This window comes from Pituophis catenifer, unplaced genomic scaffold (genome assembly GCF_029215685.1).
Source record: "Pituophis catenifer annectens isolate HBS135680 unplaced genomic scaffold, rPitCat1.0.hap2 SCAF_1, whole genome shotgun sequence".
Lineage (NCBI taxonomy): Eukaryota > Metazoa > Chordata > Lepidosauria > Squamata > Colubridae > Pituophis > Pituophis catenifer.
The window spans coordinates 29,135,539-29,149,408 of NW_027256881.1; the positions used below are offsets into that span (position 1 = coordinate 29,135,539).

At 37.0% G+C, this 13,870-nt stretch overlaps 1 protein-coding gene across 2 annotated transcripts; it reads right to left on the minus strand.

The window, feature by feature from the left end:
• Nucleotides 1-339: 339 nt before the first annotated feature.
• PEX13 (peroxisomal biogenesis factor 13) lies at nucleotides 340-13,640 on the minus strand. Of its 2 annotated transcripts, none has more exons than XM_070947470.1 (4): nucleotides 13,537-13,640; nucleotides 9,293-9,990; nucleotides 7,468-7,593; nucleotides 340-3,055 (listed from the first exon to the last, which is right to left on the minus strand). In XM_070947470.1, the coding sequence occupies exons 1-4, from the start codon at nucleotides 13,584-13,586 to the stop codon at nucleotides 2,757-2,759; spliced, it is 1,173 nt and encodes a 390-aa protein (XP_070803571.1). In that variant the 5' UTR covers nucleotides 13,587-13,640; the 3' UTR covers nucleotides 340-2,756. The 2 variants fall into 2 exon arrangements, with proteins under 2 accessions (XP_070803571.1, XP_070803563.1); XM_070947462.1 differs by having other exon boundaries at nucleotides 7,495-7,593; nucleotides 13,537-13,617.
• Between the last annotated feature and the right edge of the window lie 230 nt (nucleotides 13,641-13,870).

A 13,870-nucleotide genomic window follows, 5' to 3' on the forward strand; every position in this document is an offset into this window, starting at 1 on the left:
GATTCATACTAACATGCAGAGATATGCTACTTTGTTAGTTAAATAGGTAGCCCTCAATTTACAGCCATATTTGGGACTGGAATTTTGGTCGTTAAGCAGGATGGTTATAAAACAAGACATAAAGTGACTGTATCACTTAGTGATCACCTCTTGCTGTTAAGCAAATTTTACTTGTCATTAGCTTAGAACTCATCCGAATCCAAACTATTCTGGGCTTGGTCCCTCCCATCTCCAAGTCTCAGTAAGATAAGGAATTGCTTCCAACTTCCCTCCATTCACCCATCTCTGCCCTTTTGGTTGCCCTGCACTTTTCTTCCTTTTTGTAGCCTGAATCCAGCCCCATATAGGTCAAGGGTGTAGGAAAAAGGTGCACTCCCTCCTCTCTTTTACCTCATGAAGCCAGGTCCACACAGCCCAGCAGTTAAGCCAGATATGCCTTGTCAGCAGCAGAAACAAGAAGGTAGAAAAGATGAGCTGGGGCACAGAGTGCAAAGTGACAAGCAGCCAAGAGTAGAGATGGGGGTGGGGAAGGAGAGATAGCTGGGTGGGAGTACTTGCAGTGCCCTTGCATTCCTAAGTGCACAAATTCTGATCATGTGACCACAGGGGTGCTGCAACGACCAAAACTTCGAACAGTGGCTGAAACAGTGCCTATACTGAAGTAAATTCACATATGATAATGATGGTTGCAAATTCAACTTCCCAAACTTCCCAAGTAATGAAACCTATCAAATTCAAGACTATTTGACTTTTTACTGAAAGTGGATAATCCTTTTTATTAGAATTCAACACATTTATAATAGTAAAATAACAGAAAAATCAAATATTTTAAACCTTGATTTGAAGGTCAGTTACAATCGGGAATCTACCCTTTTTACCACCAGATGCTAGTTTCAGTAGGCAAGAAAAACTGATTTCAGGTACTAGATCCATGTCAATATCTTTATTTAAATTTCCTAGCATATTTTTGGAGGAAAACTGGGGTACCAATTTACATTGTAGAGTTTCATGCAAATCTATAACCGTGTAAATAATAAAAAAATGTGTGCAAATGATTATTCAGGCCTGACCTACCTTCAGTCTAATCCTAGTTTTTCATTTTTCTGGCTTTCAGCTACTAATCATATCAAATTAGAAATTCAAGTATTTTAATTAGAAATTACTGCATTGCTTCTTCACTAAACGAAAAGAATCAAAGAAAATACTCTTAAGGCCCTTAGCAAATTGACTGAACATAAATGCTATGGTGAAAAAAATATTTCTACGTAAGGTACTCTCATCTGAGTTCTTTGTTCTGTACTGTAATTTACCTGGTACAAAACAGTTTAGAACTCTTAAAAAAAGATTTGTAGCAAAACTGCAAATAAAGTATGTGTAGAAGAGTTTTGATTTAAAATTAAGGATGTCAATTTGTATTTTTCAATTTGGAAATCCATTTATTCTAAGAGAGAAAAAAAATGAGTGTATAATTTTGTTGTATTGTAAGTTCAAAACGTTTTAAGTTATCAGCACTACAGAACTCCAAAGTCTATATATTTCATCTAATACATTTCACCCTGAAGTTAGTTTGTCACTTATCAAACCTTCTTCAAAATAAACTTAGATTTTTATTCTGTCTATTGCAAATAGCATGGTCTCAGTATAGTATTTAATGTGATTTTTATGAGGAAAAGTTTAATCTTCATTCGACTTTTTACTGAATCAATCTGGCTTTGTAAGCAACACCTCACACATTTTGGATACATAAGCCATGTTCAACACGCCTACTAGAGCAATTACTACAGATTTACTAAATAGAATGTTAAGTGAAATGACATAGTGGCATTTGCAAGTGAAGAAACCAACTACAGAAAAACATGTATTTATCATTTTTATCAACCACTAGGCTCAGACTGCATGTGACACGATATAATTAACACACAGATATTGCCAATTTATGCTGAGCTTGAGACTCTGAAGTATTCTTGACAGAACATGTTTCAGTAAAAAGATAGAGGGAAGTTGTCACATAATTTATCTGGAAGAACAAGTGGCAGCGTAGCATTTAACATATAACAAGTAATTTCTAATCCAAATCAAGAGGATTACATCAGGCTTCAAATGCAATGTATAGAGCAATTTTTAAAAAACCCAGCTTTCATAATGACGCATATAAAAAGAGATCTATCAGTATATATCCTAGAACTACAATTAGATGGACTTTTTGCTTGTTTTTTTAAGCATATTACATATATTTGTTTCTATTTAGTGGAGACATTAGTTTCAACCCTGTAAGTTTTCCTATTGCTAACTATCTCCCTGAACCAGAGATTTTCCTTATATCTCACAAAAATGTTGTACAAAAATGACAGACAGAAGGTATAGTCAAAACCTCTGAAAACAGTTTTTCTCAATACACCACAATGCTACTATATGGAGAAGATTCTTTAGACTTCAAAAGTGGCTTCAAGATAGAAGGCTATCTGAAGTCTTAGTGTTGGCTTCTTCAGATCAGAAGTTGATATTTTTACTCTATAGTCACCAATGTTTACAATCACACAATGGACCTTAGCATACTTTACCCAACTGCCTAATGTTCAATGAACCTAAGAGGGTTTACAGCCAATGACAAACTTCCCCATGACTGATATTACCAGGTATGAATAGCACATTACCTGGATGCTGTCAATAACTGTGTTTTGCTGCTTACTACTGAATGGCTACCCTAAAGTATTATTGGTGGGTACAGTCCAATTGCTCTGATAAATCTTCAAGCATCAAAAATCTTCTTTATTTCCACTAAGAGGAGGAGAGTTTGATCTGAGAGGGGTTTTGTTTGTTTCCACAAAAACAGACTCAAAAGCAGCCTCTTGCTCTTCCAAAACACCAGCAGTTGTGCTTTCTTGACCCAGAGAGGTATTGCTGACTGAGGATTGATGCTCTGCAATCTTCTCTATCTCTAAGGTTTTTTTCCCTTTTCTTTTACCAAGTATTCGGACATAATTAGCTGGTATGAGTCCTGTTGTTTGACCATCACGGCTGGCCAAAAGCCAGCCACGTATCTTGGGTTGTCGTTCTGGTAAGAAAAACAAAACACATGCAATTACCAGAAAATTCTTATGTAATGACAGTGACCTAATAAAATGTATTAGAGAACTTAGGATAGTCAAATTAGATTTATATAATTCTCCTAAGCTTTTCAAATTGCAATGAAAATCTATTTGAAGAAAGATTTAGAAAGATTTAATGTTTATGGTTAGCAATAGTTAAATTAGCTAAAATTAATGTTTAAACAAAATTATAGGACAGTGAAGGTGTTTTTTTTAAAGGGACTCACATATCTCAACAACTAAATTTCTATTAGGAATAGAGGTCTTTTAGATAGTCAAACCCTAACCCCGTGATGCTAAACCTATGGCACACATGCCACAGGTAGCACACGGAGCCATATCTGTGGGCACGCGAGCATTGCCCTAGCTCAGCTCCAGCGCATGCCGACCATCTGATTTTTGGGCCTTCCGGACCCACTGGAAGTCGGGAAACGGGCTGTTTCCAGCCTCCAGAGGGCCTCCGGGGTGAGGGTAGGGGAGGCTGTTTTCGGCCTCCCCAGGCTCCTAGAAAGCCTCTGGAGCCCGAAAAACGGGCTACTAGACCCACTGTGCCATCGCGTGCCAAAAGCGGGGGATGGGGGGCATTGAATTGTGGGTGTGGGCACATGCGTGTGCAACCCTCCCCTGCGCTCCCATTTTTGGCACACGACAGCAAAAAGATTAGCCATACTGCCCTAACCCATTTTAAAGGTTAGCATAGAAACTGGCAATATGCAGAATTTTCAGTGCACTGCAATTTATAAGAATCCCTGTAACTTATACCAGTTGTCATATTTAATGCAGATTGTCCCTTTTGAACACATTTCAAGGGTAGTACAGGTAGTCCTCAACTTACAACAATTCATTTAGTGACCGTTTGAAGTTACAATGAGATTGAAAAAAGTGACTTGTGACCATTTTTCACATTTATGACCATTGCAGCCTCCCCATGGTCACATAATCAAAACTAAGATACTTGGGAACTGATTCATACTTATGACCGTTGCTGTGTCCCAAGATCATGTGATCCTCTTCTGGGACTTTTTGACAAGTAAAGTCAATGGGAAGCCAGATTCACTTAACAACCATGCTCCTAACTTAACAACTTCAGTGATTCACTTAACAACTGGGGCAATAAAGGTCATAAAATGTTTCACTGAACAACAGAAATGTTGGGCTCAATTGTGGTCGTACGTCAAGGATTACCTGTATATTGTCAAAGTCAAAACGGGATATAATCAAGGTGTGAATAACAGCCAACCGGACTATAGAGACTATAGCTGGTAAATCATATGTACCAGGCACAACTGCATGGCACCATAATTTGCCATTTTTGCCATCTACAAATCCAACAGCAGAAGATCAAGGTATACTCCCATATTATAAACTTGTTCTTTGGGGGCAGTGCAAAGCTGTCCAGTTTCCTGTCCTCTTCATCCATAGTACCTCTATCTTCCAGGTTTCTCTCTCTCTGTGAGTTATGACTGAATTTACACAATACTGAATGGCTACTTCATAGAGCTTAATGCTAAAGAACAATATGACTCCTGGATTAGTGACTGTTTGTATCATTAACCCCACTATAAAACTATAGAGTTCAGAACTTGAGAAGAGCAGCATTATTCTTGAACACATAAACAGAAAGTAAGGAAAAGGTACCAAACCAGTAGGGAATAGAAGCAGTACAACCATGATCCTTAAGAAAAATATAGCCAGATTCAAATAGATATGTTATTGGTGAATTTAACTAGGCATCACCAATTTGCACCCTATTTCCTGTTTGTGTGTGTGTGTGTGATGCCCTTTAGAGTCCGACCTTAAAAGCAAAGGTTGTCTTGTTTTTTAAATATAATCTAAAAATATTTTTAAACACACCCACTGCAAAATGGTTGCATTTAAAAATATTAATGCTGGATTGTTGCGTAAATGCAATTTTATTTCTGATTACTTGATCCCTTCTGGATAAGGAAGGCTTGGGGGATCTGTTGCAGAGTTGTTGTGAGGATTAGATAACTCAACTCAACTCAAATCAAATCAATAAAATTACACTATGTATCTGATGGTTAAAGTTGTTTATATCTACTTAGAGTTGGACTACAGCTGTGCTGGTCCTGTAGAGATGACTGGGGTTCAATCTTGTCAAGTTATCTGGGCAGAGTTCAGTTACTCATGAGCAGGTCAATAGAGTCCTTGGAAGGTTAGGTTCTGCCACCTGTGGGTAAAATCCATGCCTCTCCTGCTGGAACCTGAGGTAATGCTCCCAGGAGGTAGCATTAGCTGGGTGCAAAGCCTCTTTGGGAGAGGTAGCTGGACCTAGCTGTACTCAATATTTTTCCCCCAATCTCCAACCTCTCCCTTTTGTCTGAAGATTTATTAAATTTCTATGCCACCCATTTCACTTGATACAGTGATTGAGCAGCTTACAGTATAATAAAAGGTAAACAAATACTAAAAAATAATTAAAATTAGAATAATTGAGTAGACAAAATTGAACAGAAAAGCTAAAACCTAAAATGATGGGTAGCTTGGTGGTGGAAATCTTCAGGATTCCCAGCACAGCATCCAATCCTGGACCATAGCTGAAATTATGTTAAGATTCCCTGCCATACCATGATCAATGCCAATTTTGGTTTATTTTCCTAAACAACAGCTTCACACATCAGCTAAGAATTGCTCTGGTCTCTGGGCAGAAAACTTTGGGAAAAACTAGCAGTCCAGCAAATCCTCTGGTGGCTAGCTAAGACATTGATCTGGGATAAAGAGCACTGCTGGCAACAGTTTGGGGTATCATCTAAGTTATATGCTATGGCTAGCTTCACACATGCTCAACCCCACTGCCAAATTAAAAAAGCAGAGTTCTGAGTTCACAGAAACATTAAATCTTTAATTACCCAACATCATTTTAACCTAATCTCACTTGTTACACAAACCAAGCCTCTTACACAAGAGTAAGCCTCTTTACCTATTCTCTTAGGTAAAATATTTCATTTGCAGGACCACATTTTTCCAACTACTGTTTCTGCCTGGCTCAACACCTAGTGGGAGTGGGAGGGGGGGGGCGCACACACTGGGACCCGTCCATTAAGCAGTACTATCTGGCAAGGACCAGGATGTGGGTCTTCTCTATTGCACCCTGTTCTCTGGAACATCATACTCCTTAAAAATTGTTTGGCTCTGAACTTGCTGGCATTTCATAAATTGCTGATGACATGGATATTCCTCTAGAATGCAAGTTTGATTGTAGATAGATGAGCCCTCATTGTGGTTTCACTGGCTTTTCTGCGCTTACATGATGTCTCATTGCTCTCAGGTGTCACTTGTTTTGTTATTACTTATTCTTTCATTCTGTTAGTTTTTAATCTTGTGTTGGTTGCCCAGAGTTGCAATTGCAAGATGGGCCACTATACAAGTATACAGTAATAAATAAACTGATATTAAACTATGTTTAGAGTGTATATTGTAAGCCACCCAGAATCAGCTCATTGTGAGATAGGTAGCAAACAAATATAATAAATAAATAAATAAATAAATAAATAAATAAATAAATAAATAAATAAATAAATAAATAAATAAATAAATAAATAAATGTGAATGCATCCTTAGCTACCCTTTTAGACAAGTTTATCTGGGCATATTCCATTGAAAATATGGGATTTAGTTCCAAATAAATCTGGATGGAAATGAACTATTACTATGAGAAAAAAACTGATATAAACTAGTAGATTTGTGGGATGTACTCGAAGGAGCACAGAATGAGTGGACTGGAAGAGATTTTACGAAATTAATGGAAGGGGCCCAAATATATACAGATAATCCTCAATTTATGAGTATAATTAAGACTGGAATTAGTCATAAATTGTGCCAGTCATTAAGTGGGTTACAATGTGACTGCACTCAATTTTACTTTTATGCAAACATGGAATTATTAAGTCCATTGTACCTGATGGGGTTTTTTTGCTAAAAATCCAAATGCCAAAAAATGCAACCATGTGGCCACTGCCCCCCCCCCCAGGCCACATACTGGTTGTCATAATTTTGAAACTGGGTCGTAAATAGCTCTGAGGAGGTCCACTGTAACTTTGAACAGTCGCTAAGCGACTGGTTGTAAGTCAAGGACTACCTGTATAACTTCAAGCCTCCAATTAATATACTGACAGTCAACTAATCTTAATAGTGCAAATCCAGAGACTTCTATGAAAATATGTGAACAAGGACCTTCTTTATTGATAAATATTTGCAAGCAGGTGCCTCTGCATCTATGAGATAAAAAAAAGTTTTCTCCTAATTTCTCATTAACTATTTAATTGACCCACAAAATAAATATCTTTTCAGTTTTGATTTCTACACACTGCTCAGAAATTTGAGAATGCTGGACTCTTTTAAAACAAACTTATTTTACCTTTGGGTGCCAATTTTAACATTTCACCTGCACGGAAAGAAATCTCTTCTTCTGAAATAGCATTGAAGTCATATTCTGCTCTTCCAACAACATGATCATCCTCTCCACTGGCCCAGTCACTGGAAACTATTTCACAGAACAAAGATTAAGTAGTTCAATAACCTTGCTGGTGAGTGTGCAATCCCTGAACTTATTGAGAGGCATGATGTAAGAATAGTCTTTAGAACCAAATACAGGAAATCCACTTCAAACTTTTGCAAGCCACTCTGTAAATAGTTAAAAAGTTAGAAATGTAAAGTTTGCACAATACATGGCTAATATTTATGGTATATAAATGAAACGGAAACAAAACTCCGATTTTTATTTTTTCCAAAGTTGTCCAAACAAGTAATATAGAAATCTGTCTCCAAATTCCTCTGTAAAAGACTGGATGTAAATTAAATAAACAGATTAAAGTTTAATATCCACGGAGTTATGCCTATGAAACTTAGTCTCTTTTTAATTTCTTGCAAATTCTATACAAATCCATTAAAATAGTTCAGATTTCCAGTATTTCTGATCTTGATCACCTATTTTTAAATCTTGGAAGCAGCTACATTTAAAACAATCAATTTGATTTTTGAAAAGCTTTGCAGAAGGCAAGAAAACCACTTGAGATCCAGTTTATTCATAGTTATACACTAGATTATGCCAGTCCTAGCAATAAACTTTTAAAATTAATTAATGTTGGCCTTTCCCTGTCATTATCAGTCATTTTAGGAAATGATTTTAATCTCTCCCAGTTATTTTATGCTTTTATAGCTTCTCTAAAATGCTTTGTGATTCCTAAACTATGAAGTTGTAAATAATTCATTTAATAAATAACCTATTCCCGCAATTATAGAATCATGACATCAAGATTCTATTAACTATTCATAGATGAATGCATTGGTTCCTACACACACAGAGACACACGTAGACCTTGACTTAAAACCATAACTGAGTGCAAAATTTATGTTAATAAGTGAGATATTTGTTAAGTCAGTTTTGCCCCATTTTACAACTTCTCTTGCCATAGTTGTTAAATGAATCATTGCAGTTGTTAAGTTAATAACTGGGTTGTTAAGTGAATCTTGCTTTCCCATTGACTTTGCTTGTCACGTCATAAAAGGGGATCACATGACCCTGGGACATTGCAACCGTCATAAATATGAGTCAGCTGCCAAGCATTTAAATTTTGTTCATGACCATGGGAATGCTGCAACAATCATAAGTGTGAAAAATGGTCATAAGTCACTTTTTTAGTGCCATTATAACTTTGAACAATCACTAAATGAAGTGTAAGTCAAGGACTACATGTGTGTATATGTGTACGTATATACAAGAACATTAAAAATTCTCTGTGTGTGTATGTGTGTGTATACACATACACACACACACATTTTTAATTGTTTAATTATTGTTGCATCCTTAAAAACATTTCTAACTTTTAAAACTTTTAATTCTAAAATTTTAACTAAAATTTTAATTTTTTAAATTGTAAATGTTAAATTGAGTCTCTTTATGAGGGAGATGAGTGGTTAAGGTTAATACACACACACACACTGCTCCGAGTCCCTCTGAGGAAGATGAGTGATTTAGGAATGTAAAATGTAAATAAACAGAATTAAAATAAAACAAACATACTTGTCATATTTGTCACTAAAGGCTGTCTGATTCAGTTTTTTAATTTAAACAAGATTTGAAGCAGTTTGCAAACCTTACTCATTCTTAATACCCCACAGCTGAAATATCAGAGGACAAAAGATAATGCTTCTATTTCCAATCAAACAGATATCTTCTTTACCTGTTTCATCATCACTGTAGGTAGATAGTAGTTTCCATATAAGGTAGGGGCCACCTAAAACCACAGCAAAGAATAGGAAAATGGGCCAGGATTTTGCAGAGTTAGCTGCCTTATCTTCCGGACCTATGCAGGCCACAGTTCCTTTGCTTTCTGCCCACAAATCATCATTCTCTGAGCTCCGTCTCATACCCAGTAACCTCTGCAGCCATCTGTAGAAATACCTTATAGTTCTGACTAATGCAAAGGCTGAAAACACCTTGGTAAAATGTATTTTGAGCCTGGAAAAGTGATTGGCAACATCCAATACAGCTCGGAAACTGTTGTAGACAGCTGAAAATGTAGCATCCATCATCATGCTGACAGAGGCAAAGGCATGGACTATGCTTTCAATGGACTGAAATGCACCCCGGCTGCTTTCCTCAGCTTGCTGAACAAACCGACTGGTAGGAATATCATCCATTCGAAAACGACTGTAGCCCAAGCCACCATATCCATAATTATATGGGCTGTAACTTCCATAAAAAGAATTCCCATATGTGCCATAGCCTGAAGAAAAAGAGCTGCCGTATGCAGGTCTGAAGGTATTCAGAGAAGTGCTCCCGGTCTGTTGTGAAGGCCTTGGCAGAATAGGAGGTGGAATACGAGTGAGCGTGGGCTGTCCAGGTCTAGTCACTTGACTGATTCCTACATCAGCAGATCTAAAATTCAGAATTCTTCTGTTAATATATAGGATAATTCTTAAAGGTAAACATAATCATAATCACTCCGTGTATGTTTACAAATTCATGCTAACTATGCCTTATATACCATTTTTAATTGCTCCTACCCAGTCAGAGGATTTAAAATTCTTTTTAATATAAACGTTTAATAAGCAAACAAATATTGACTCAGACTTTTTCAATATAAATTACTTCTTCTAGCAGGAAAGTGTGAAGGAGTAAGACTGAAACTTGACACTGACATAAACATGGTCACGAATGAGTGTAAACCCCAGGACAAAATTAAATGCATCCTAGAATACTGAAAAAACTAGCAAAAGCTCTGACAGAATACTTATGTATTAGCTTTGTGAAAACCTGGAGAACTAGTGAATCAGTAGATGACTGGAGAGCAACCATCCCTATATTTGTAAAGGAGAAAAAGGAAGATTCAGCTAATTACAAATCAGTCCATCTGATATTTGATAAGATTCTAAAGCAAACCATAAAGAGATAAATTTTGAAAACAATGCAGCAATTACCACACAAGTTAGCATTGGTTTGTCAAGAACAAATTTCACTTCATTCTTTCGATCAGGTAATCTTAACAGATTGTGGAAATGCTATATGAATAATATACCTTTACTTTGAAAAAAATACTAAGTAACATAGGTCATGTTAATTTGCAGGCTAGTTAAGTGTGGGCTGAATGGCATTATAGTAGATACATTTTTGACTCAGGAATTATACTCAGAGAATGACTCATCAGAGAATAGTTTGGCATCAAGTTGGGAGGGAGATATCAAATTAGGTACTATAAATGCTCAGCCCTAGATTTTCCAATTTTCAAATTTTTCATTCCTGATTTACAGAAGTTTTATTTATTTATTAAATTTATACTGTACATTACGTTATATATCCTTAAGTTGAGGATCTTCAAATTGTGTGGGAAGACCAATTCGTTAAAAGATAGAAATACAAATCCAAAAGCTTGTTAGGTGGAGAAATAGGCTAAAATTAACAGAACAACAAGTAGGTGTGCTGCCTGCTATTGAATATTCTTGCAAATCCTGGATTTTGGGGACAGCAGGTCTGGCTGTGTTGTCTCATCTTGGATATAATGGGCACTAAGGCCTGGCTGACTCTCTTTAAGACGTTTCTGTTGTTCTCTTTCATTAGTCTTCCCTGGTATTTGCAAAGAAACTCTTGTCATTAATTAAGGATATTATCACTAATAATTCAATGGTTGTCCGTTTTCTATTTCTTTTCGCAGAGAAAAGATGCAAGGCAATATTTAGGTGGACTCAGATAATCAATCATGACTGCTGTTAGGAGGCAATGTGGGATAAACTATGTTTGTTTCTCCCTCATGTACTCTCTCCACTAGAAGATAGAGCGGAAAAAAGAATGCACAGGTTGTATTTTTGTTCCATTAAGATTAATTCACTGAAAGTGATGCTTGTAGGAATTTGTTTTCTTTAAGTTCACCTTAAGGAGAACTTTCCTTCCTTCCACTGGTGTACAGAATAGCAGAAGAGAAGAATACCCTTTAGTCACAAGTGCTTCTTTCTGCTACTCCTCTATCTGGCTTTTACTCTCACATGAGGCATAAGAAACAATAAAAACAAACAAATTAAAGGTAAGGAAGAATGAACATGAATTTACTTTAAAAGTAAAAAGTGGATTAAATATAAGGAAGTCATAATGTATTAATTTATATGTTTTGTTCTGGTTTCATTTACTTTTTGAAATATACCAACAGAGAACTGAAATGCCAATGTGATCTTTGGCCCAAGAAAGTTTTGCACTGCTGCTTTAAAGTATCACAAATAGATTGTTCATTTTATTTCAGAATTAGTTCCACTGATACTTTAGTCCCAGTAATACTTTCAAGTAAATAAGAACTGGTTTTTAAAATGATTTTACGTAACAAAGGAATTTCAAGTGAGTAGTGTTGCAGGTTGAAATCAAAGGTTAATTGCACAATTGTTTGTTTTCATTTCTACCCATATATATTACAATATGTATCTGAAACAAAAAGGCAAACCAGACTGGCACTTCCAAAATGTCCCAAAAACCAAAGTTATATTTTAAAAAGAGAAAACAGGAGAAGGGAACATCTGATTGTAGCTGGACTCAAATATATGTTTAAGACTGAGGGCATCCAAGGAGTGATCAGGTTTCTTTTGGGCAAAACATTGTAGACAAATTTCAGCTTCTTAACTAAATGAGGATACATTTGTGGGTGAACCAATTTAAATAGGTTCTATTCCTATATACATAGATGAATGAAATTAAAAATCTGAAACAATTCATTCCTTCACAGAACAATCCTTAGACAAGGTGCTGTCTACTTTATGAAATGAATAAAGGAAAATTGTGCATTTATATGATTTTAGACTGCCACAATCATGTGATTCTCACTTGTTTACAGTAAATAAAATGTCCATTATATAACAAAAATATTCATAATTGTCTTAAAATTGGAGCACACTAAAGCCTAAGCTATTCAAATATGATATCCAAGTGTAACCTCTGCACAGTATCTTTACAACAAAATTCTACACACTGACATAAATGTTAAGACTGACAAAACTTAGTTGTCTCTCAAGTTAAAGTCTGGAAAGAAATGCAGCATATGCAGGTATATTATGCAATCTTAATTATGTAGAGAACATAGGTAGGAAGCAGTAAGAACTGCTCTACCACACCTGTTTAATGGAAAAGAAGGGAGAAGTGGGAGGAAAGCAAGTATGTCCTAATAGGTGTAAACCAGCATAGTATGCAATCAACAAGCTGTTGCATTTTAAGGAAGGACAATCCCACTGGAAAAACCATTTTAAATTAAAATCAAATTAATTTTCAGAGCAAAATTTAAAACTGCACAAAACATAACACACCAACTCAGCATTCGTTCAGATATACACTCACACAATCCAGACAAACATGCAAAACTGAGAAATTCCAAGAAAGAAAACAAACATTTACAATGAGGCCATGTTTTAACCTCCCGCCCCCCGAGCAAAAAAAAAAAAAATCCTTAGAAATAAACCCGATTGAGGGAGGGGAGAAGAAAGAAGAAGAACGCCTGAATTCGTGGGGAAAAACTATTTTTGCCTTGAGTTGGAGGACAATTCCTGTAAAATACAAGTAATGAAATTTGAGGGGGGGAGGAATCCTCCTTCATCTGCTAGACTTCCACTAATCCTCCGTCCTAGAAGACGGAGTAAGACAGTTGTCCCTCTTTTGCACCCTCATCTAACTTAATAACCGAGTGAATCCGGGGCGGAGGTTTAGAGAGCAAGGGGGTCTCCAAAAATTATTTTTTTTCAACGACCACCACAACTCAAAGCTTTGAACGAAAGCACCTAAGCATGCGCAGAGTGTTCTTTTCCCACAAAAAAAAAAACAAAACCCTCCTCTCCCCCCTTTCCGTGGATGGTCCCGTTTAAATAGTAACAATTAAGCTCCGAGGTGGGCCAGCTCTTTCTTCTCCTGGGCTCTTTTCCTCGCCCGCCTTGCACCCGCAGCCACCACCAAACTTACAGGCGCCGGTTCTCCCACGGCTTGGGAGGAGGCGGTTGATTGGCCGCCATCGCCACGCAGGAGACCCTCGGTCGAGCGCTGCTGCTCCTGCTGCTTTGGAGAGAGCCGAGCTATCGAACTTACGCCAGAACCGCGCCGGCTTCCTCAGCTCGCGCGACGAGAGGGTTCGATCGACTATTTCTGGCTGCGAAGCGTGCTCCCTATTTATTCAAGTCAAAGAGAAGCGCGGAAAGGAAAACCTAGCAGCACTTCCGCAAATATACCTCCACGTTTTCATCGCGCCGTTGCCTTAAGTTTTCTCATTTATTTGAAAACGACATTAAGGCAGGGGTGG